Consider the following 26,469-nt stretch of genomic DNA (forward strand, 5'->3'; position numbering starts at 1 on the left):
TCAGCAGTCATCCATACCCCTAATTCTTCCCGAGGCATTTACGAGGGAATAGTTAGAGATTCTGAGAATCAGTCAGCTTGTGTTAGTACACCTGAGCCTTTAGGGTCGAGACATGAAAATTTGATCCTACATCGATTTCCCGACCCATTTTTACTCGGGTTTCGTCAAACCTGAGACACCATTTCCAACCACGTTATAACCCGTAGCCCTTGGCCTTAGCACCACAAAACGAACCTTCAGAACGATGGTTTACCTTGCGAACCTATTTTTACCACGCTCCACATCCCAAAGAACCACAACCTTTTGTACCAACCCTAGACATGGGATTTAACAGTACTTTACAGGCTAGAATGGGATACGACATGATACCTTAGGTGAAACCTTCGAGTGTGTACATACAATCAAAATGCCAATTTAATGCACCTTCATCGAACTACGTCGGATTTGATTTCGCTCCACGCGAATACGTAGGCAGTCCTTCAGAATAAGGGATTCAATCCACTCATCAATCAAGTTGTCGTCTTGTCGGTTTATTATGGGTCTTAACCAAGTCCAAATGAAGCCGCCTTTGTTTGGGTCGGTCTTAGCACTCGATGTAGGCTAGGATAAGGATATAGGTTCAGATGAGTAGTGTCAAGTCTCGGAATGAGCTTTATCTAACGGTGTAGGCAAAGATGCTCAGTCAGATAGGTGTGGGTTTTTGTTCGGAACAGAAAATATGAAAAACCCGCTGAAAAGAAAGAAGGCGTGGAAGAAAAATAGTAAAAACTCGCTGAAAAGAAAGAAGGCGGTGGCAAGAAATGATGAAAACTCGCTGAAAAGAAAGGAGGCGAGGAGAAGAGTGACAGAATGTTCCCAACAAGAGTGATGTGTGATGTCTAAGTATTCTCATAAAATCAACCTGTGTTTAGTGTCTGGGCGAAGCCAACGTTGTTGCTCCGTGAGTTTAATCCACCATGTCAATGCCAAGTGATCTTGATTCCCATGTGCCCTCGGGAGTAAGCCCATGCCATACGATATCTCCGTCCCAAGTCCAACGACCTTGTGATTCCCATTTGCCATCTTTTGGCGCCAGAATGGCCAATTTACATTTCTACCCCCAACAAGTCAATAGTTGAATTAAAACCAGTGCACACTTACGGTTTTATTTTATTTTTTTGTTTTACGGTAGCGGGCTACGCCCACGTTATTTACGGGTCATACAGAATGTCTGAGTCGTATTTCGTGCTCACCCATCAAGGTATGTGCCAAAGATTTTAGAATTCCGAAATTTCATTCAGAATTCCGAAATTTCAAAAAAAAAACTTTTTTTTGCGAATTATGGATAGATGATCTATGTGGTGGTACATTTCAAGTCAAGGTTCAAATCTCAAAGTTCAAAATCAAATTTTGGGTCGACAACCCAACATCCAAATGATCCGTTTCAAATTCAAATTTCGGGTCGATGGCCCAATTACTCAAAATTTTCAACATGTTCAAATTTCGGGTCGATGACCCAGTCTTTCAAATTTGATTTTAGGTCGACGACCCAACATTCCAACACTTCAACTTCAAACCTCGGGTCGATGGCCCAATATTCTAAGTGATTCAAAATTCGGGTCGATCACCCAATTATTCAAGATTGTCAACGTGTTCAATTTTCGGGTCGATGACCCAATCTTTCAAATGATCCAATTGTAAGATTGATGATCCAAATGTGCTTATGTGATGATTATTGCTAGTACGTTTTTGTGTTTCAAATGTAGCAGGATATGCTTCAACTGGGGGCTCTAAACTCTTCGACTTTAGAGACATCACAAACTGGGGGCTCTGAAGGTGTTGGCTTCAGAGACCATTATCAAGATGAAATGGATGACATCCAGTCAGAATTCAATTCAATACAAGAGTATGAAATGGAAGAATTCCGTAGCTGAAAGCAAATGATGACAGCAGCGGCAACCTCCTCGGAAAGTCCCGTCCCATTTTGGCACCTGCCAGCAGATGATAAACTTTGGGCAAGTGTCAACAGATGATGAATTTTGGACATGTGCCAGCAGATGATAAACTTTGGGCAAGTGTCAGCAGATATGAATTTCGGACAAATGTCAGCAAATGATAAACTTTGGGCAAGTGTCAGCAATTGCCGAACTACAACGCGGGTTTGATATCGTCAGAAACGGATACGTAGGCGCCTAAGGATAAAGCTCAACCCACCATATATGCAATTTTATGGGTCGACGACCAATGATGATAATTTGACGCAACAGAAGCAAGAGTTAATCCCCAACGAAGTTTCAGGTATGATCTCTTCTTATGGCTGGCGAGCTTACCTACGCAAGTCTAATGGACTATAAACGACCCGCGGAATCCTCAGGTCGATAGACTTGGGGTATACTTTGACTTTCGCCTTGTCCAAGCCTCAGTCAAAGTGGGGGCTCTGTAGATATACCCGTATCCGTCGATATTGGAATTTATAGAGAACCCGACAAACACCCGATGATGATAGGACGACATGTATTTGCTAGTTGGCATTGTCATTATTTGGAGCTCATTTTACGGCGTAGAATGGGCGTAGTCGATGATGTATTTTATTAATTTAAATGATATTTAAATTAATGTTTTATTAAAGTGAATTCATTTTATTGTTTTAATTTGAATTTATTTTCTTAAGTTTATTTTATTGAAAATAAAATAGATATTTGGGCATGATTTTCGAAGCAAACTTGAACCAACTCCTGACCCATAACCCAACCCATCACTCACCCTCATAACCAGGCCCTAACCCCATGAAAACCCACGTATATACCTCCTTATTTTCGAGCCGCAAACACGACATACTAGCAGCCCAATACCTTCCTTTGTACTCTGTGTTGCGTGCCCCAAAACAGCTCCAAAACCCGTCATTCAACCCCTCCTTCAACCCCAAACTCATGGTCATCTAGCCCACTAACAAAACACATCCAAACTCCCTCCAATCCAGCTAATAACCCATCCAAAACAGCAGCACAAACCAGCCCGTCACCCTTCAACCTGAGTCCACTAAACAACCCCAAACCCGCTCCAAACACCACTTAAACCCGCACCCATCAACCCTAAACCATACACTAGTATCCTACCCATATTAACCTAGCTTAAACACCAAGAAACACCCCTCATAAACCCTACACCAGCTCACGAAAGCTGCTGGTTAGCAGCAGCGAAACAGAGCAGTTCGACTGCTTGTTGCCCTCTTAAACCCTAGTTTAACTCCCTATAAATACCTCCCCTCGACCATACATCCATTCCTCTAACTTATCCTGACATCATACTGCAAATAAAAACCATCAATCGTCTAAAAAACCCTAAACTAAAGCCGTGACAGCCGCTTTAAAACAGGGACACAAATCTTGTTTTCGAGTTTCTGTCGTGGTTATTGGCCTTGATTCTCGTGCTTAAATCCTATTAAAGCTTCTGGTTTCTTTCCATATTCACAAAATTCAGTCTTTCTAGTTTCCAAAACATCTTTCGGATTGAAAAATCGTTGAGAAACGAAGTCGTGATGAGTGATTGAAAATCGCTGCTCAAGTCTGCCTTTTGAACGTGTTATTTCTTGATTTCAAAATTCAATTTCAATTGTCTTCGTCGACGACGGCCCCTCGAGATAAAATCTACGATCGAATACGACCCAAGACGGTGTCAACGATACATGTAGGTTAATGGTGCATCAAATCCTCCTTCTTTCCCTTTTTATTTCGTTTTTTATTTGTTTTTCTATCGCTTATTTTATATATTATATATTGTCTAACATCGTTAACTATGAAACATTAGTATAGTATGAGTATGAGTTAAAGTGTCATTCCGAATACCCGCGTTGACTTGAGTTGGGAAAGAAATCCGCCAGATTGGTCGGTCGTATCCCCTTCTCATTTACATATCCTCGTATTTGGAATTGGACAGAATTAAATCGATCTAATTGACGTAGTATGTCGTTTGTATCACTGTTTTAACTTTAAACTTTTCATTCATCGTAATAGTAGGCCACGCTTTACACAATTCCTTAGACTAAATTAACGCCTCACATTAGTTCGTTAATTCATTAGGCATCGTAGGATTAAAATAACATTATTGTAAATGAAATTTGCAACCTTCTAATTTTTAATTGAATTCACCTTCACTCTCACTAATTTTCTCGCTAGCATGGAAGTGTGTGCTTAACACCTTTCCATTTGCACTCGCTGACAAATTATAATTGCATTTAACCTAGTTCGTAATTATTTTATTCAATTTGTAATTAATTAACCTTTAATTTGTTTTATTTATTTCTAGTTTTCGAAAATTTGTTTTTATTATTTTTTATGGTTCAAAATCTGTAAATTTAATTTAGTGAATTTTTCCGTAATTTATTTTACTGATTTCGAAATTAAAACATAATTAACTTTGCTTTTCTAAAAAAAAACCATGCCCTGCACGGGTCTGTCTGACTTCTGATCTGTGCACTGCACGGGTCTGCCAGTTTTAGTTTCTTTTCTTCTTTTGTTTCTTTAATTGTTTACTAATCGTATTTTAATAAATATGGATTGGTGAATAATTTTAATAAGTTGGGTTCAATTTAATTAATAAGTTGTACCTAATTTATTTCAAGCCTTTGTATTTATTTAGTTTAACTTAATTAGTTTATTTCTAATCTAATTTGTTCATTAACACTAATAATTCGACTAACATCATTAATCAATCTAACTTAGCTTTAGCTTTTTTGTTTACATTTGTTTTATTTGTTAAGTTATAACAGTTTAAGTTGTATTTTGTTAGTTTGTATTGTAATTTTTATCATGTATATAGTTTTTATTTCAATCTGAGTCAAAGTAATTACGATAGTTGTTGTAATTAGATCGAGTTGTAATTTATTTCTCGTTGTGTCGGCATGAAATGCCTGGGTTGTAATAGGATAGATCCCAATGGCTCCCCCATTCCTCCTAAGCCGTGTTTGCACATCTTTTATTTCAAATCAACCAACATGCTAAAACAACTTTGACAAAGTTAGTATTCATACATTAAACGACATAGAAATTGTTGTCACATGTTAGGGTTTTAAAACAGTGTTTGCATATCATATATCGTAGTAGCTACGACCTTGTTTGAAATCCAATACTTGACTTAGTAGAGGCCGTCATCGACGGGCGGGGTTAGGTGTCCTTATGGGCTTCCTAACACGTACCCTCACCACTTACTCAAGATCTATGGTTTGTGGATCCGTCTAAATACCATTGGATTACGAGAGTCATTCAAATCGAGTGATATAGGGTACAAGTCTTTATCTTTAATCACTCGTAGTCGATCGGCTTTATACTTTTCGATGAAAGGTGTAAAGTTGACTTGAACGGTTCCAAGTTCCCATAAAACTTGATGGCGACTCTAATTTGTCTTAATTTGATTCGAAAGAACCTCGAGTCGATAATGCCCCTGTGGATCCCGCGGGCGTTGTCCACACTTTGGTCAAAAGTTAATCGTACCACGGTCAAAAGTTGATTCTTAACGTTTGACCATAGACGAAAGTTGAATCTTAACGTTTGACCATGGAAGAAAGTCGAAATTCAACAATCGACCATGGCCAAACGAATAGAACCAACGTTTGAACCATGGCCAAACTTCCAATTCCAACGTTCACCATGGCTCAAACGGCCAATTCCCTCGTTTGACCATGGACAAACGTCCAATTCCCTCGTTTGACCATGGGCAAACGGCCAATTATCTCGTTTCACCATGGCCAAACGGCCATTACCCACGTTTGACCATGGACAAACGTCCAAAGCACACGTTTCATCATGGATGAAACGACCAATTCCCACGTTTCATCCATGGTGTCCCCTTCCCCATTTTTTCGACTCAAATTCGACACCAACAACAACATTATTCGACATATAATTGACCTATTTTACGCAAAGAACTATACAATTACAACTAATTAGCAAAAGATTGACAACAAAAACAACAATACAATTACAATAATACAAACAACAATCTATCTTTCAAAATTAATTCAATAAAGTTTAATAAAACCTAAAATAATCAAAACAAATTCAATTAACTATCCAAATCGAAGCATATAATCAATTAAAACTAGGGTACCCTTAAAACTAACAAATAAAGTCATATAATCTATTAACAACAATAAACGATTTAATTTCAATTACAAAGCTAATTTTTTTTAAAAAAATACTAATCGGATAGGTGGTGGTAGACGGTGGTGGCGGTAAACGGCATTGGCGGCCTGGCAGTGGCTGTATGTGGTGGCGGCGTGGTGGTAGGAGGTGGTGTGTTTGATGTTGGGAACATTTGGGGATTTTTGGACTTAGAAAAGAGTAGAGTTAGTGAGATGTGAGGGCAAAATTATCTTTCGAAATAAAAACGTCGTTGATGTTTACTAAAGATATTTACGAACCGCGAATTAAAAAGGTAACTTCCATGAACCCAGACTGAAATACTAAGAAATTAAAGCCGGAGTATATTTTGTAAAACGACAGTTTTGTGATTGCTTGATTAAATTCAACAAATTAATGCTGCTTCTTCTTCATAGACAATTTTCATTTTCGTGTATATCTTGTTCCAAAATCGGTCTTCCTACCTTAAGTAAGTTTTATTATTTTAATTTTAATTTTAGGATGTTTGGTTATTTGTTGTTGATTCTCTTTGATGGTAGGTAGTTAGGTAAGTCATCACCATTTGCTTCATTTAACTGTTGTTAGAGGTTTTGTTTTCTTTCAATTTCAACCCTTGTTTTAAGTTTCATTAAAATAAACTTATGGAATCTAAATGAACAAAGGATGTATTTGATTGCAAAATGACTCGTAACTCCAAAGTTTCTCATCTTATTCATTGTTTTACAACTGTTATTAGACGTCTTGTTCTGCTACTGTAAGGGTGCCTACATCCGGCCTCTTATTTCCCAATTTACATATTAATTCCAGACTTGGTTCTGTGTGTTTAGTTGTTCCGATGTTGCTGATGTGATCCTTGGGTTATAACTTGTTCAAGATTTCTTGGCCTATAACTTAAGCTATTGGCAATGCTGAAATAACTTAGATAATAACTTCAGGATTCTAGGGCTTTCAGTAGTAAGGAGGCTGTTCAGGGCCATTGACTTGGAATAATGGAATTCACTCAACCCCTAGCAAAACGCAAAACAGGTCTTAGACTCCGGGAAAGGGCTCGCTGGTTCTTGTGAGTTCGTGTCATGGCGTGTGGTTAAGACCTATGCTTTGTTTGCTGTTTTATGTGTGTGTTGGGCATAACGTATTCTTAACAAATTAGGTAATCCCACCATAGCACTATCTTCTAGTTTGGAATGTACTCGAAGCTAAGAACCAGCATTTTTCTGGAGGTAAATTTTATAATAAGATACTTTGGGGCTGAAATCCAAGTATTTTATTGAAGTGGGAACCCTTCATTGCACAACTGTCTCTGTAGAGATTGAGGTCAGCAAATATCATTCAGAGGCTGCTGCAGAACTCAACTGCACACTTTTTTTTTTTTTTTTTTTTTTTTTTTTTTTTTTTTTTTTTTTTTTTTTTTTGCATTATGTTATGTCTGACTGTCTGTGCCACGTGGTATATAAGCTGTTTACATGTCGTACCATCAATAATTCATTTAATTGCTGCTTGTAGGAAATTCTAATTCCTAAGGAACAAGTTGTGTGCTGTTCATGATTTTCTGTTGCTGATCAAACTTGAAGTACTCTTTGGTTGATGTGAGGCTCGCTTTATTTATTGGTTTTGTCTAAGTGTGGTAAAGATATGCATAATAAGATGGGGACTTCACATCGCAGGTTTGTAGCTGTCTTCTCTATGGTATTAATCAATATCATTATGCATTTGTAGCTAGTTCTGGTATTTGTAAATCATCTGTGATGTTGCTTATGAGCATCCGTTCTGCTTCTCATGTGTGAATGAGATTTTTTTTTTCTCTATTATGCAGTGGAGTCCAGAAGCGAACAAATGATAGCGCAAGACTCATTACGACCACCATTATGGGGATTGTTTTTGGATTTTTCATCGGAGTGTCATTTCCTTCAGTTTCTAATAAGGTATTTCATTCTATTTAAAAAGTTTCGCTTCCTTTTCAATTTTATTGAAAGCCCATGATCCATATGGTTCTTTGCAGATTAAACTATCCTCAAGGCTTATCTCGTTTGACGGAGCATTTACTGACCGTAGCAGATCTGGAAAATCTCTTGAAGATCTCGGATCACTAGTAGTTCCAAAGGTTTGTACTTCATATTTCATAATTTGATTGTTTAGATGTGTGCGAGTTTTGCTAAGAAATCTGTGTTATTAGATCATCGAGCAATAAGTTTCCCTGCCAAAGAAATGCATTGCAAATTATGTCACCTAAAATATAAAGCCAGGCAAAATTTAGACATATTGGCTGGTGTAAGTGCTCTGCTTTACCAATAAAACAAAGTAACAAACTGCTAAAACATAGATGAGTTGGGTTTAGTTTAGGAAGCAAACACTTCTACCATAACATCTAGCTTGTTCGTGTCCGACATCGTGTTACCGACACTTGCATGACACACGGAAATACGAGCCAGACACTTAACAAACCGTCTCTAATTTTTTATTAATATTTTTAATGTTTGGCCACTCCCTAGACGCTCGAGGACATTTCAACTTAGCATAATATATATGCCATATGATGTAATATTATGAAGACCTTTCATGATAAAACCATGGATATGTTTTGCATACATGACATATTTTCTGGAATATGGGTTATTATTAATTTAACCATTAGGTTTTATTTAATTAGCATATACTATATAGTATATACTCCTTCCGACCCAGTCCAAATGTAACATAGGGAAAAATGGAGCATTTAAGAAACGGTGGAAAAAGTAAGGGTAAAGAGGAAAAAACATAGGTGGGCCATGTAATTGTGGGTTGGTTGGGGGGGGGTGGTATGTAATGCTTTTTGTGTAAATATCAAATGGGTACAAGGATAACTTAGTAATGTTCTGGGCTAAATAAGGAATGTTACCTTTGGTGTGGATTGTCCGTTTATGCATGGTTACCGAATTCGCTTTGAATACGTCCTTACCAATTCGTGATTCGCTCTTACAGAATGTGTGTTATATGTATTTCCGGTAAGCAAAATAATAGAATTCGCTTTTAACAATTAGCGATTCTTAGGGCAGTGAGCGAATTCGGTAACCATGGTTTATAGTAAGTGTTACCTTTGGTGTGGGTCGGAGTGAGTAGTTTGAATTTTATTTAAAATTTAATATAAAATACCTTTACAAAAATAAAATTGTACTTCTATAACTATAAATACTATATTTAAAAGATGTGTCCTGCGTCCTACATTTCATGGGATGTCGTGTGACGTGTTCGTTTCCTGTCCATGTCCGGGTCCGTATCCGTTTCGGTGCGACCTAGGGTGTACTCAGCAGTTCGAAGGGTTTGTATGTATAGGTTGCATAATAGATCATCTTTAAATCCAAACATTATGCTTTTTATTGTGCGCAGATGCTTGCTTCCTCCCAATATTTCCTAGCATACATTGGTTTTCTTTTAACTTGTAGGTCATCTATAAATCTAAACATTTCCTATGTTGCTATTTATATATCCTGAGATTTAAAGTGCACGTGACCTTGTCTTTAAGTTTAGCAAAAGAATAGTGTTAATCATGGATTTGGGCTAAACTAAAGGATTTTTTTTTCCCTTTTTTTGTGGTTGTGTGCCGAGGGCTGACTAAGGTGTTTTAAGTGGTCCGCTTTTGGCTTTTGTCTAGTAGCAACATTTGGACATGGGCATCTTCACTGCCTGGAGTAGTGGCAGTGGTAGACTCACCATGCTAATATCCTAATACTTTGTTCAACTTCCATGGTTAAAATTCCTAGAAATCTTTAATGAAGTGTCATCCAGTTTCTCAAGCGGTGATGTATCATTATTATACGACATGTTAATAGTAATTTTCTGGTGCTGATCCTACCAGGCTACCAGTCTCTTTGTACTTTTACTCATTTTATGAACAAGGTTTCTTGAGAAATAGAAAAGGCAGAAAGGTATGTGATACTGATGTTTGGTCAAGGAAGAAGAGAAACAAGCAAATCAATATTATTTTTGGTCTATTGTAAAATACATTAATATATTGTATGATCTAGACTCAACTAGAATGAACTTCTGTTTGAAGATTTGAAGTGTTGGGATAGCACAGTTTCATTTGAGCGCCTTTTTACAATTTTGCCGTAATGAATCTCTTTTATGTCTAGCTTTTCAATATAATTGAGGTCTTTTTTATTTGTTTAAATTTCACCCGACATTGATCTGTCATGTTAGCCGGAATGTGATGTACACCCTTGTCTTATCTCACAACAAAAATACAGGCTTTGTGGACATGTGCTACTGAGGGATCATCCACTAGACACAAATTCGTCTGGGTCAGGGGGCACACAATAAATGTCACATTCAAATCTACATACACATTCAATAAAAAAAAGATTAGTGATCACAAGAAAGCTATTAGTTTTGTAGGAAGGGAATTTGAGTAGTTAGCACCTCTTAAGATGAGTAGGCCTGCCCTACTTTACGGCTCCGAGTGTTGGGCCGTGAAGCATTGTCACATTCAAAAGATGAGTGTGGCGGAGATGCGCATGTTGAGGTGGATGTGCGGACATACAAGGAAAGATCGGTTAAGGAATGAGGTGATTAGGAAAAAGGTAAAAGTGGCGCCAATAGAGGACAAGATGATAGAAAACCGACTAAGATGGTTTGGCCATGTGAGAAGGAGACCTATGGACGCACCAGTTAGGAGGCCGGAGACTTGGAGAACAGAAAAGGTCCCTAGAGGCAGAGGAAGACCGAGACAGACATGGTTGAGAGTGATAGAGCACGATATGAGAGTTCTGGGGCTTGAGGAGAGTATGGTGACGGTGAGGGCACAATGGAGGGAAAGGATACATGTGGATTTTTAGTATTTGATGTTTTTTTGACAGATTTAGTGTTTTTTTTTTTATTTAATTTAAAGAAATTAATTTATTTATTTTTCTCCCCTTTATTACACTTTTTTACCAACCACTTTCTTATAGATTTTACCTGGTTCATTCCGGATCTTTAACTCTATTTCGGTTTTTAAAAATCGTTTTAATCTTTTCTCTCGATTTAAATTTTAAGTTTTTATAAAAGAAAGACGGAATTCGATTTTAAAAACCCCTAAGTTCACCTTGACTTTCCATTACATTTTCGTTATTCCTTTTTGTTTTTCATCTTTCCTTTTTTTTATTCGCATTTTGAGGCCTGCGTTCACCTATGGACGGTTCAAAAAGATGATTCATGTCAGCCGACCCCAAATCATTTTGGGATTAAGGCTCTGATGTTGTTGTTGTTGTTGTAGCACCTCTTAAGATGGAAATTTGATTGTACACAACTATGTATTGGAAACATGGAATGTGCTAGATACACATTGAAATCTAAGAAGCCCGATAATGAAATGAAAGTAACAGCAGGGGTTTCGGTCCGATGATCAACACGAAGGAAGTGTGGAACAAGTATGAGCTACATGAATGTTAAAATTGCAACATATATGCTTGAAAGTAATGACCAAAGGGTTAGAACGTCACACAATGCCCCCATGCCCCGTCTTAGTTTAAAAAAGCATACCTCGGGCGTGCATGAGGCGGCACTGGCCAAAGCGCCTCCTTGTGCCATCAGTGCGCCTTTTAGACAAGGCGTGGTTAGGAGGGACAATACTAGGAAATTTCCATTTTATTTTTGTTCTTGTAGTTTTTATATTATGCCCTTCTCTTTATCACTTTATTCCTACTTTTCACCCCTTAACATGTTAGCCCTCTTCAAAGTCCAAAAAAGGTGTTATTGTAGAAATATTTACTTTGAAAATGTAGATTTGTTTTAATAGAATGTGCCTAGTGTCTATAAGGCGTGAGTTTTGCGCCTCGTCACGAATCCTCATCGCCTCAGTGCGCCTTTGCGCCTTAAGCAGCTTCATATGTAGACGCTTATTCTGATGCTCTGTTTCATTCTCTGTTTTGGTTCTTACTGTTCGAGTGATTTCTTTGTGTGTTTCTAGATATATGTTCCAACAAACCCTCGTGGTGCAGAGATGCTACCTCCAGGAATTGTAGTTCCAGAATCCGATTTCTATCTTCGAAGATTGTGGGGAGAACCAAATGAGGTATATTTCCTCAGTAGTTATTTGCTTTTGTCTGTGCATTTCATTTTTTTCAGACATAATTCACAACCCCTTCCTAGAGAGATGTAGGATCCTATGCTCTATAAATGATCTCAAGTATCAACCACTGTTTTTCTTCATAGCCATGTGAAATTTGTTAAAGGTTTCTTTTTGGTAGATGACGTATACCTTGCTTTTTATCATGTTGCAGCTGTGGCCACTCATTTGCAAAACCAGTGACTAATGTGTTGAGAAAAGTTCCTTTTGGTTATAAACAGTTCTTCTTGATAGATAAACCATTACGATAAGTATCTGAAATCAGGAATTAGAGTTCCTAGATCATGGAATGTGATATAAGTAATTGTTTTATGCGTAGAACTAGAACTATATAAATAATGTGCGACTGTGCGTATCTCTGTATGCTTGTATATACGCGTAGTTCTTAGACATGGCTTGCGTGGGTGGTATTGTGCAAGTATCAGGAAACATATAACACATGAACTTACTCACAGCAAATAGCCTTTACTTCTGTAACTGAATTTATTAACGTCCATGCAAAGTTGCCAACTAAAATGGAAAAAGTTCTATTTTTTTTTTTGAAAAATGGAAACAATGTATAGAGAATGGAGGTTTTTTTTTTCTTTTCAATTATGCTTTTGGACTGAAGACGGGTATTTTTCTTACGATTCTATCTTGTGTCTAATCCTGTGTTTCTCCGACTCTTCGACACGGTGTCGTGTCTGACAAGTGTCGGAGTGTCGGACACGGCTATTTTGGGTGAATTTTCCTATTTTGTGGTCTAAATTGAAGTGTCGAAGTGTTGTGTTGTGTCGTGTCGTGTCGGACATCCGACACGGCAGTTAAGTGAAGTGTCGGAGTAACATAGGTCTAATCAGACTTGTCAAAATAAGGGTTCTTTATGACGATTGATGTTAGTCAACGCCAAATAATTTTGGGACTAAAGCTAAATTTGTAATCTTCCAAGAACAGCTATTTTGGTGTTACATTATGTTATTCATCGCTCTTTATTTGTATTTATGTTCTTCTTTCATAGTGTTGTGAAGCTTTGGCTTTCAATAATAAATTGCACCGACAGGAATTCTAGAAAGCTTACTACCGGGATTTGTATCCAAATAGTTTTGCTAAATTATCTCTTTTTTTTTTTTTTTTTTTTTTTTTTTTTTTTTTTTTTACTTTGACACTCTGTAGTATTATTGTCGCACAGAAGAGTTCCTTGGCCCATATGTGCGGAATAAATATCCCCAATTATCTTAGAAATCAATCCTTCTCATCCTTTTTTTTTTTTATGTAACTTTCAGGATTTAAAAAAGAAGCCCAAATATTTGGTAACATTCACTGTTGGATTTAACCAGAAAGACAACATTAATACAGCCTTAAAGAAGGTATCAAATTTAGTACGCTTTTCTACTCTGTCACTGGAACTTTGCATTAGGGAAATATGATTAATTTGAGATTGTGTTGCAGTTTTCTGATGACTTCCAGATTCTTCTTTTCCACTACGACGGTCGGACTAGTGAATGGGAGCAGTTTGAGTGGTCTAGAAAAGCTATCCATGTTAGCGTACCGAAGCAAACAAAATGGTTTGAATCCTTCCCTTATTCTTGTGGGATTATGTCTTATGCAAAATGATGCAATTTTTACGATAAAGATTTTGGAAGTTTAGGTCCTTGGTAATATCTGGAGAAGTTTAGGAAGTAAATATTGTGCAACAAGCAGTGCCACACTTAATGCTGATATGCTGTTATTTTAATTTGATTTGAGGAACAGGCCATTTGTTTTGTTATTTTCTAAAGTTCTTGTTTGTGACTAGAAAATTATTTCAAATGCTGCAATCATAATGACTAGTGGCATTAGCAAGAAAATCTCATAACTCAATCCTGTTTAGCATCTTAAAAGATTAGCCCAATTTTCAATAGGTTGATCCTTTCTTTCCGAAGGGAAAATGAAATGCTGAGTGAAGGCCAGGATAATTGATGTAAGACACGGTGAAAAAGCTAGATAAATAGAAGGTTATGGAGGTAAATAAATTAGAGCTTCCATCATAGTGAACGTTCTGCTCAAAAGAACTCCCTATTCTGAACCATCTCACTACTCTATGGCCATTCACTGATATGTATATAAAAGACATGAGATGTTAATATGTTATAGGTAAACATTTTGCCTACAACGATCAATCAATTGGTTAACTGGTTCCTTATATGGCGTTCTGCACATGAAAAGTCTATGTTTTAGAATTAGAACTCTAATAATTTGCTACATGTCTCGCTGAAATGACCTGTGTTCGTTTATTGATTGTAGGATCTACAGTTGAACTTCAGCTTTGATTTTTTGTACATTGTAAATTTTATATTTATTAAGTATCTGGCTGGTTTTACTTTCTGGATTTCAGAAGTTGGGTTCCGTTTTAAACTCCTGGTCCTGTTCGTATCTTTATAGTATTCATAGTGAAAAGCTGATGATGTAGATTGTATTGATGGTTCTGAGGAAGCATCTTGGATAATAAAAAATGACCTAGGTGCGGTATGAGTTAAGGACGATAATAACATGGTTTATTTTGAGTTAAAGTAAAGTTTGGATTATTACGAGAAGACGAGCAATAGTTTGGATTATTCCCATCAATTAACCCTTTTTTTATTAAAGTTACACTTTTCTCCATTATTAAAGTTACACTTTTTTCCATTAAAATTACACTTTTATCTATTAAAATTACATTTTTTTCTGTTAAAATTACACTTTTTTCTGTTAAAATTACATTTTTCTCCATTAAAATTACACTTTTTTTTGTTAAAGTTACACTTATCTCTATTAAGGGTACCCTCTCAAGAACTAAAGTTATACTCTCAATAGACTAAAGTTACACTATCAAAGGACTAAAGTTACACTCTCATTGGATTAAAGTTACACATTGAATATGGATTAGAGATATATACTCGCAATGGCCTAAAATTACAATTTAATGGCCTAAAATTACACTTTAGTTGACTAAAGTTACACTTCTGGACTAAAATTACAATTTAATGGACGAAAGTTACATTTCTTGACTAATATTACAATTTAATGGACTAAAATTACACTTTAATGGACTAAAGTTACACTTCTAAAAGACTAAAGTTACACTTATAAATCACTCAATTTAGAATGAGTTGTGTTAAAATTTGAAAAAAAAAAATATTTCTCAAAAATTGACGTAAAATTGCTTCAAAATTTCAAATTTGTCGTAAAACGCAAAATTTGTCATAAACTTGCTTCAAAATTTGAAATTTCAAAATAATATCCGTCAAAACCGCTTTCTTTTTGTTAAAATTACACTTTTTTTTTTTGTTAGAATTACACTTTTAAAACAGTATAAGTCTTATAAAATGTGTATAAACTTTCTCAAAAAAAAATTGTAAAAACTTGGAAGGCAAAAGATAGTGTTAATTGGGTAGATTAATTAATTAGTGAATGTATAATTAAAGCTAGAGAGAGAAAGTAGAATTAATTAGTGTATAGGAAACTAATTAGTGTTAAGTGTGTTTCTTGCTTTCAATCTCAACCATCAATATTGGAAGATCCAAGAGATGTAGTGAGGAGTTAGGGACTCAAAATATATAAGGGACTCATTTGAACTTCACTCTATACACATAGTATTGGGATCAACTAAGTCCACCTTCTAAGTGTGAGTCCATAAGTCTCATTGTGAGCCTTTGGATCATGAAGATGGAGGGTTGAGATTAAACACCCAAAATGGTCATTAATAAGCTAATTTACCACTCTCTCTCTACCTACACTAATTATGGACTAACTCATCCTAATTAACTACTAAATTAACATATATACTTTTCCAAACAATCATTTCTCTCTCATCTCACACAATTTCACTCATTTTATCTCTCAAAAACCTCTCCTCTCTCAAAAACCAAAAAATTCAAAACCTAAAAAATCAAAAAATTATTCCCCTCTCATCCTCACTAACCCACCCCCACCGGGCACCACCTACCCCCACGACCACCGCTACCCACTCCCGCACCTCCTCTCCTACCACCACAACCCACCACCACGACCTCCAACCGATGGTACCACCACATCCTCCACTGCCGCCCTTCTCGCCTCCTCCAATACCGCCACCTACAACCACCACACCAACAACGCCAAAATAAAAATTTCAAATCTCCCTCCCTCACTCACCATCCACCTGCCACCACCATTACCACGGCCACCACCACCAACGCCAAAATATCCCTCGACACCGACATCACTCCCACGACCACCCTCCCTACTCGCGCAGCCGTCATCCTTTCTCTCCGTCGGCCGTCTCCACTGACCACCCGACATCCCACCTTTTCAGATTTCCACCGCACCGTCGTTCCCGCCCCTCACGCTACCATCATCAGCCGCCATCTTCCTTCTCTTCTCCCTTTTTTTTCGTCTTCGTCTCGTCACTGCCGCCACGCCACTTGCGGCCGTCACCTCTGCTATTAGACCTCGACTCGGCTAGCACTTCTCCTCTTGATCTGGAGCTATTAGTGTCGTGAAGGTCGTGCGGTTGGTGGGTTGTTTGTAGTGCTTGATTTTTTTAAACAAAATTTCAAAACTGGGTTTTGTTTCAAAACTGAGTTGTTTGTAGTGTTTGTATTTTTGGGTTTGTTTTACAGGAAACAAAGAAGGAGGTGGAGTGTGGTGGGGACGGTGGTTGGGTACTAATGTTTTTTTGTTTTAATTGTACTACTATGTACTAACATCTACTCCGTATTGTTTTTTTTTTAAAGTTTCAGATTTTTTTTTAATAAAAAAATTAGGGGATGGTTGTATTCAAAGACTCAAATCCTAGATCTACTCAAATTCTTTTTTTTTTAATAAAATTCTTTTTTTTTTTATAAAAAAATTTCTTGATTTTTTAAGTTAAAATTACATTTTTCCCTATCAGAATTATACTTATCTCTATTAAAGTTACATGTTTCTCTATTAGAGTTACACTTGTCTTTATTAAAGTTACATTTTTCTCTATTAAACTTACATGTATTAAAGTTAAAGTTTTCTCTATTAAAGTTACACTTATCTCTATTAAAATTACAGTTTTCTCTATTAAAGTTACATTTTTCTCTATTAAAGTTACACTTATTTTTATTAAAGTTACATTTTTCTCTGTTAAAGTTACATTTTTCTCCATTAAAGTTACACTTTTCTCCATTAAAATTACACTTTTCCCATTAAAATTACACTTTTTTCTATTAAAGTTACACTTTTTTTTTATTAAAATTACATTTTTTCTGTTAAAGTTACATTTTTCTCTATTATTAAAGTTACACTTTTCGCCATTAAAATTATACTTTTATCCATTAAAGTTACACTTATCTCCATTAAGGTTACCCTCTTAATGACTAAAGTTATACTCTCAAAGGACTAAAGTTACGCTCTCAAAGGACTAAAGTTACACTCTCAATGGACTAAAGTTACACTTTTAATATGGACTAAAGATACACTCTTAGTGGACTAAAGTTACACTTTTAATATGGACTAAAGATACATTCTCAATGGACTAAAATTACAATTTAATGGACTAAAATTACACTTTAATAGACTAAAGTTACACTTTTAAAAGACTAAAGTTACACTTATAAGTCACTCAATTTACAATGAGTTGTGTTAAAATTTGAAAAATTCAAAATAACATTTCTCAAAATCACTCGAAAAAACTAAAGTTATACTCGTAAAACGCAAAATTTATCGTAAACTTGCTTCAAAATTTCAAATTTCAAATTTCAAAATAATATTCGTCAAAACCGCTTTTTTTTTTTGTTAAAGTTACACTTTTTTTTGCTAAAGTTACACTTGTAAAACAGTAAAAGTGTCATAAAATTTGTATAAACTCTCTCAGAAAAAAAATTGTATAAACTTGAAAGCATAAGAAGGCAAAAGATAGTTTTAATTGTGTATAATAATCAATTAGTGAATGTATAATTAAAGCTAGAGAGAGAAAGTAGAATTAATTAGTGTATAGGAAACTAATTAGTGTTAAGTGTATTTCTAGCTTTCAATCTCAACCATCAATATTGGAAGATCAAAGAGATGTAGTGAGGATTTAGGGACTCAAAATATATGAGGGACTTATAAGAACTTCGCTCCCTCTCTATCTATATATATATATATATATATATATATATATAAGAGAGAGAGAGAGAGAGAGAGAGAGAGAGTCCACTAAGTCCTACTCCTAGCCATTGATCGACTAAGATGGATGGTTGAGATTTTAAAATTTTAAGATGAAAACTTTAATGTTTTATAAATGAAACTTTAATTTATGAGTGTAACTTTAATTCTTTACAATTATAACTTTAATATTTAAGGTTATTTTATAAATAAAAATTTAAATTTATGTTATAAAATTTTATTTTAAATATCTAAGATCGTTTTTTGAGTATAACTTTAATATTTTACGAGTGAAACTTTAATGCTAAAAATTGAAACTTTAATTTTCTTAAACAATTTTTAATATAAAAATTTGAATTTATTTAATTTTACCCATAACCCACGGCCGCCACCACCACGGTCCACCACCCACCAAATCTGAAAAAGAAAAAAAAAAACGAGGAAGCCCACCTCTGCCGCCACCCATCTAAACCACACCCACGGCTAGACCTGGCAAACAGATCGGTTCGTGTCGGGTTCGTGTTCGTGTCACATGTAAACGGGTCAGAAACCCTTCAACCCAAACCCGACCCATTTAAATCTCGTGTCGTGTTCGTGTCGACCCACTTACATAAATGGGTCATCAAGCCTCAACCCTAACCCGCTAATTTCGTGTCGGGTTCGTGTCGTGTTTTCGTGTCATGTCAATATTTGGAAAGTTTAAGTATATTTTTGCGATGAAAGATAAAAAAAAAAATAGGATTAATTTAGTAAACAGGTCATTCGTGTCGGGTTCGTGTTTAGATAGCACAACCCAAACCCGACCCAATTAAATATCGAGTCGTGTTCGCGTCGACCCCCTTACATAAATGAGTCATTGAGCCTCAACCCAAACCCGTTAATTTCGTGTCGGGTTCGTGTCGTGTTTTCGTGTCGTGTCATTATTTGCCGGCTCTACACACGGCCACCACACCCACAACCACCGCAAATGAAGAAAAATCAGAAAGAAAAAAAAAAAAGTACAACTAAATCTGAAAAAAGCGACCACCCCCACTACCACCATGGTCCACCACCCATCGAATGTGAATTAAAAAAAAAAAAAAAGGAGAAACAAGGAGGCCGCGCACAGCCGGCAACGACAACACCCCAACACTCACCACGACCCCACCACAAACACCAGATCTGAGATCTTTTAAAAAAAAATGAGGAGGAAGTGGGCGGCCGGCAGAGGAGGAAGGCGGCAGTGAAGGCGTGGGGGCGGCGAGGCAGAGGGGTATGGCAGGAGCAGAGTGGAGGCGTGGGGGCGGCGAGGCAGAGGGGTGTGGAAGGAGGAAGTGGGCGGATGGCGGTTGTGTGAGGTAGAGAGAGATGGATGGAGGGAGAAAGGGAGGAAGAGAGAGAAGTGAGAGGTAGTAAAATGAATGGAATTAGGGTTTTTTGAGTTTTATATAGGCCATTTATTTTCAGAATTAATCTTAACCATTGATTTTGTTCTAATCTAATGGTTTAGATTATGACTCATGGGAGGCAAGATCCGGTGAGTCCACCTATATATTTGAGTCCATGAGTCCATAAAACAATATCACGCACTATACAAAATAATATCACGAATTTTTTTTTTCAATTTTCTTTTTTGCAAAATTTTTTTTTTCCAAATTTTTTTTTCAATTTTTTTTTTTTTTTTCAAATTTTCTTTTTAAAATTTTTTTTTTCCGAATTTTTTTTTTTTGTGTAAGCTGTGATATTGTTTAGTATAACGTGTGATATTGTATTACAAAACAATATCACGATTTTTTTTTTCAGCTGTGATATTGTTTAGTATAACGTGTGATACTGTAAGCTGTGATATTGTGTAGCATAATGGGTGATATTATATTACAAAACAATATCACGAATTTTTTTTTTTGGAGTATAAGCTGTGATATTGTTTAATATAACGTGTGATATTGTATCATGGACTCACGGACTCAAAAAGATAAGGTGGACTCATGTGATCCTATATATATATATATATATATTCTATTTTGTTAGTTTAAAGTAGTCGGAGTATGTCAATGTAAGGTAATTTTTAGATATGGAAGTTTTGCCTCTTAACTTGCTGTTATGCCTTGAAATATACTCCATATATTTACCGTTTTCAGTTCTCACTTGTGTCTCTGCAGGTGGTATGCAAAAAGGTTTTTGCACCCTGATGTTGTTGCCGCCTATGATTACATCTTCATCTGGGATGAAGATTTGGGGGTCGAACATTTTAATGCAGATCGGTGAGTTTAACTTCTGGTAAGAGCACTGATTGAATGTATAAGCTGTCACATACTCACATCTTCATACATTTTATTGCTCCTCAGTTATATACAGTTAGTGAAGAAGCATGGCCTAGAGATTTCTCAACCAGGTCTTGAGCCTAATAATGGCTTGACATGGGAGATGACTAAGAGGAGAGGTGATAAAGAAGTGCACAAGTATGCCTTTCATTTTTTACTCATATATATTGCTTGTTATTCATTAGTTGTCGATATAGGTTTACGTGACTCTTGCTTTATCTGCTACATAATTATAGTTATCTGGCTTATATTCAGGGAAACTAAAGAGAAACCAGGATGGTGCTCTGATCCAAAGCTTCCTCCTTGTGCTGCGTATGTTTTTCTTTCTGATCCTGTGAAACTACCCTTAGCCATGCAGTAAAAGTTGTGTAACATAATTTCTCTACGTATTATTATCAGACTTCAGTCCCGGTGTCAATCGAATTCTAAACTACTGCAAAGCAAAACAATTGTTTTTTCCCACATTGTTCAACTGCATATAATTGAGCAGTTGTAACTGTGCTAAAATATGAGTGATCTTTTAATGAAATTCTGCTGTTTCTTGAAATATCATTTTCTTGTTTTTTTTCACCCTAAGGCCTAACGGCATTTAAAATTGTTTTTTCTTAGCTCTATTGGTCCTTGATAGAGAGCTTCTTCCCAAGAAGCTTCTGGTGATGACCATTCTATATGTCAGAGTACATGTACGTCCTTGAAGAAATTGCTTCATAATTTTTTGCCAATGAGAAAAGTTAGACAATGGTGAATCCCATTTTAAAATCTATTATAGATTTTTTACTGTTGGGATATAGGTTTTAGCAAGATTGGTTTTCATTTGATGAGTGGAGTGATGTGGCAATGATACGAATAGTCAAGGATCTCCTACCATTTCGAATGCCTCAAGGACTCTGTGTTATTGGAAACAATGGGGGATCTCATCTTTGAACAACTTTATGATGAGCTCAATCATGAGACTGTTGTGTCATTTTTGTGATTGATTCTTGTGTTATGCTAAAGTGGCAAGTTAGCTTGTTACTCGAAGTCTAATTGATGTCACTTACTAGAGACTAGAAAAGTCCTTGCATTAGACATATCTCTTTATTCTTACTGTGATGTTGCTGTTGGACTTCAGATTTGTAGAAATTATGGCCCCCGTGTTTTCCCGAGGTGTGTGGCGTTGTGTGTGGCATATGATTCAGGTACATATTTCGTTGTAAGATTATTTTTAGTATCACGTTGCCTTATTGTTGATCTTTGATTCTGAAGTGGTTTGATGCACCTAGATATCCAAGTCACTCATGTGTCGTTTGTATTGTAATCCAGAATGATTTGGTTCATGGTTGGGGGCTGGATTTTGCTCTGAGAAGATGTGTTGAAGTAAGTTATTCATGCAATTTCCTTGAAATTTTCTATTCATATTGGTTGATGTTTCTGCTCTTCTTTCGATTGTGAAGTAGTAGTCCTTTGGTCCAGTTCTTGACGCAATTTTCATCTTGGGTCATTTGGAAACAGTCTCTTTGTGTTGCTAACACAAGGGCAAGGCTGCGTACATCTGACCCTCCCTTAGCCCACGATTTGCGGGATCCATTGATGCACTGGAATAATGATGTTGTATTTTGTTACCTTTTTCATTCCCTTTGAGTTGGCATGTACTCTGTGACTTGTATTTGTGAGGGCCAGTGTCGCCGATGTCACTGGTATTAAAAGCTGAGTACTTGCTGGTCTAATTTGTGCTTTCAAGTTTCAAGTAAGAAGCATATTCAGCTCACAAATGTGTGAATAAACACTTTCTATCACTTGTCACACTCTGTTCCTAGTTACCAGCTGTAATTGAGGAAGAGTTGTAGCTTGTCTTTTGCAAAACGTTGTTTATTTAGAATACATGTTAAATCACAATTTATCATTCTTCCTTGTCGCTCCGCTTTTGCTATGTTCTTTGGTTTGATTCTTGTGTAAGTTTTTATTTCCGGCAATTTCTTAGTTGTCCATACACTTTCTATATGGCTATATGGTCAATGAATAACTGGCAATTAAAACTGCAAGCAGCTTTTTCTTGTGTCAAAGCCTTGATTGAGTTTCCTCAAAATTGGAAATTGAAAAAACAATTAACAACACATGGATCGAAGGGAATTTTTTGGTTTATTGAAATCGGCAAGTCCTTTTTAGTTTCAGAGAATTGTGATGGTATATTTTCTTTTAATCATTTAAGATGCCATGAGGAGGTGAATGTATGCTCATTTGGTACTGTGGTTTAACGCAATGTCATCTCGTTTATTTTTCGTTCCTCTTTTACAGATTAGGATAAATTGTGATTGATATGTATTCTAAATTTTCATTCTGCAGCCTGCTCATGAGAAAATTGGTGTGGTTGATTCACAATGGATAATCCACAAAGTGATTCCTTCTCTCGGGAGCCAGGTACAAATTATTATATGGAATAAACTCTTAATGTTCTTTATTTTTTGAATAATTTTTTAAGATATAAGATCAGAGATATTTTGAAACATGTAAAATATACAGATCATTACACAAGTCCTGCTAACCATATCACCATCTTTCTTAAATTTGGCTACTTAGTTAAAAAATCACGCCTCAGATGCGCTTACGCTTAAGCCTCGGTGAGGCACTACCCAAATCGCCTCGGCACTTTTGTCCCCCAAATTTCAGAAATATTTCTTCCATTTTTGGACTTCTTGATTCTTCAATTTCTAAAGCACCTTCTTCTTCCTCACTTGCAATTCTCTAGAGCTCTCCTCTCTCAACACCTAGAAAAGAACCCCAATCAGCTCCTCAATGTTCCACCATGAACCACCTCTTATGCACCAGCATGGCCCCTCAAGAATTGAAATTAGTAACACAAATTGTTTCTTTCTAAATAACTGAAATCTATGTAATTTATATCCATTGTGAGTATGGAATTGAAATTAGGATTTTAAAATTCGAAGAAAGAGAGGAATTAAATATGTTAATGGAGGCAATCAAAATGAAGGAAAAGACACGGGAGATTGTGATTAGTATATAATATAAGGGGTAAAACGGTCCATTTGCATTTTTTTCATCAGAATTAATGTTCTCATAAATTATCTATAAAAGGTAGTAATTGTTAATTTACCCGAAAAAATAAACAGTATAGAGGACATTGTTGGGAAAATAAAGCTATTGTCCATATCTGTTTTCTTCATCAGAATGAATGTTCTCATAAATTTGCTTTTTCATTGTAGCAATTGATATCTCCTTGCCCACTTATCAACTGCCTAACAGTATGCAACATGTTTTATACCTGATTGTCAAAAAACCCCTTCTTCAGTTTGCCGTACATCTGAAATTGTTTGGTGCATGGTTGATAAAATAACTTCATCCCAATAGATTGCTTCCCATTCTTGTCTGTCCCAAAATGGTTCATTGCTTCAATAGAGTTAAAATGATAACTCTCGTAACACTCTTATTCAAAGGAAGTAAATTGGAAGGCTTGAATGAGAGGACAGTATTTGTACCGAGGATAAATGGACAATGATTTAGAATGCACAAATTCTTATTTGTGACAGGCTCTTTTTCATCACAAATTGTGACGGACCCAAATGTGACCATTTTAATGTGAAAATGTGACCATTATTTGATAGGTAACATTTTATGAATGGTTATTTTTTATTTAAAGTGGTCACATTTGGGTCCGTCCCAATTTGTGACCATCACAAGAGAGACCCAACTAGAATGAGTGTTCCCCCTCATCTCTTTAAAATTAAGTATTCTCAAAAGACGGTTATAAAGGTAAGATTATCAGTAAGACTCTCCCAAGTCAAGACTCTGCCACATCAACTTTTTACTAACTTTTATTATTTCTTTATTGTTCAGACCCACCTCAGACTTTATACATTATCCGTCAGATTCATCCAGACTCTACTTTTCCATTTCACTTCTATTTTTTCTTACAAACTTCAAAAAAAAAAAAACAAAAAGAAATGACACTTGGGATTCACTTCATTGGATAATTTCCCTTGAAAGTGGGGTCAAGACTCACCCAAAGTCTTAAGTTAGAGTCTTGGATTTTCAAGACTCAACTTGTCAAAACTAGGGTAAATTATTGGTATTCTTGAATAAGTCTTGTCTTAAGACTACCAATAATCTTGCCCTTAGTTTTGATTGCAGTCTTAAATTGAACATCCCCCCATCCTTAGATCTGGTTTTATCCATAGTAGGTCGTTAGCTGGTTATTCCCAATAATTTGAAAAATTGATCAATGATCAATTAACCAATCTCCCTTTCTCTTAACAGGGTCAGGCCGAGAATGGCAAGGCTCCATGGCAAGGGGTATGATTATTTATTTCAGCATTTTAAATAATGTTATTTTATAGAGGGATCGGTTACAGTTTTTAATGTGAGTGTGATTTGCTCAGATTAAGCACCTTCTTTCCAAATAAGATCTATGCTTTTTTTTTTTTTTGCAACTTTTGAGCTGATGTTTCTGTTTGGATATGTGTTTTTGTTTTGTTGAACATCCAGGTGCGTGAGAGATGCAAGAATGAGTGGGCTCAATTCCAAAAGCGACTTGCGAATGCTGATAAGGATTACCTTGCCGCTATGCAAGGTAAGAGTTAAGTTGGGAGCTTTGCATGCTTGTGCTGATTGGATTTTATTCATCCCTTGCATATGGGCATCGAATTGAGTTGGAGAGTACGTTGTTCCCTTGTGTTTATTTCATGGGCTTTGAAGAATATAAAGGGAAGAAAACTACACATTGTTGATAGAATACAAGTGGAGTAATCTAGGTTGCTAGGTAACCTTGTGTCCTCTAGTGTATTGGAATTAATTGAGCGGTGGCTGAATCTTGTGTTGCAGATTAGTAGACTATAGATTATGTTGTACAAATGCTGAACTATTAGTGAGAATAGATGAGACTAACATGGCATTCGTATTCTTCTACATCGCTGTCTTGCTCTCGATATCACAGTTAGCTGTGTACTGGTTTATGCCGTGGCGCCCTTCATTGTTGTTGATTTTAATTTTAATTATTTTACAATTTTCCTATTAGAAATAGGAAATAAATTAACAATTTATTAAGGCTTTTTTTCCCTAATTATACTATTAGAACTAGGTAGTATCCCGCGATTCGCGCGGCCTGATTAAATATTTTATTATTATAATTGTAGAAAAATAATATAATTGATACTGTGTATACATCAGCTAATATTTTTTTGTTATAAATAGAAATAGATTAATCTTTTTCAAATTTTAGTTTTATAGGTTTAATTTCAAAGTTTTAAAATAAAATACATATAATTTTAATTATAAGTAATAGGTCATAGTTAGTTACGTATGATTGATATTTTATAAATAAGTATATAATAACTATTTGAGGATAATAATTAAAAAAAGAAGTATTTTTTTTCTCATGTATCTTAAGTAATGTTTTTACCAAAAAGGAATGGGTAGTTTGGTTGAGATGGTTTGAATAAGATAACTTTTATCTTTGGTTTGGATGGAAGCGAGTATTAATTAAAATAAATGTATTGGAATAATGTAACAATCAATTAATATTAAGTAATTAAATTAGATCATTTCGCGATACGCTATTTTTCAAATCAATTAATATTTGTTCAAAAGGATGTGAATATAGTTTTATGCATTTTTTACTCATTAATTTTATGAATAATGTATGATGTTTATGCAGTTTGGATCCTCTAAATTTGCCCTCTAATACACTCATATTATATTATATATCTCATTTTCATTCATTTAACTTTTCTACTCATGTGTATTTACAACCACTTGATTTATCCAGAATTAGATTCGATCATCTCCATTTCTTTCTCTTCATTTCCTCTATAATACAGTAATGTTATACTCCTATTATATATCTCATTTTTATTCATTTAACTTTTTCCTACTCAAGTGTATT

At 35.7% G+C, this 26,469-nt stretch overlaps 1 protein-coding gene across 2 annotated transcripts; it reads left to right on the forward strand.

Annotated features, from left to right (window-relative positions):
* The first annotated feature begins 6,413 nt into the window (after positions 1-6,413).
* Positions 6,414-25,517, forward strand: LOC141600408 (uncharacterized). Of its 2 annotated transcripts, XM_074420642.1 has the most exons (16): positions 6,441-6,585; positions 7,267-7,430; positions 7,620-7,780; positions 7,930-8,038; positions 8,116-8,217; positions 12,040-12,144; positions 13,461-13,544; positions 13,627-13,742; positions 20,433-20,534; positions 20,619-20,732; positions 20,850-20,906; positions 21,706-21,772; positions 21,897-21,950; positions 22,917-22,991; positions 24,846-24,881; positions 25,074-25,517. In XM_074420642.1, exons 3-16 carry the CDS (start codon positions 7,749-7,751, stop codon positions 25,167-25,169), a joined length of 1,149 nt encoding a protein of 382 aa, XP_074276743.1. In that variant the 5' UTR covers positions 6,441-6,585; positions 7,267-7,430; positions 7,620-7,748; the 3' UTR covers positions 25,170-25,517. The 2 variants fall into 2 exon arrangements, with proteins under 2 accessions (XP_074276742.1, XP_074276743.1); XM_074420641.1 differs by lacking the exon at positions 7,267-7,430 and having other exon boundaries at positions 6,414-6,585.
* Positions 25,518-26,469: the final 952 nt, after the last annotated feature.

Source organism: Silene latifolia, chromosome 9 (assembly GCF_048544455.1).
Source record: "Silene latifolia isolate original U9 population chromosome 9, ASM4854445v1, whole genome shotgun sequence".
Lineage (NCBI taxonomy): Eukaryota > Viridiplantae > Streptophyta > Magnoliopsida > Caryophyllales > Caryophyllaceae > Silene > Silene latifolia.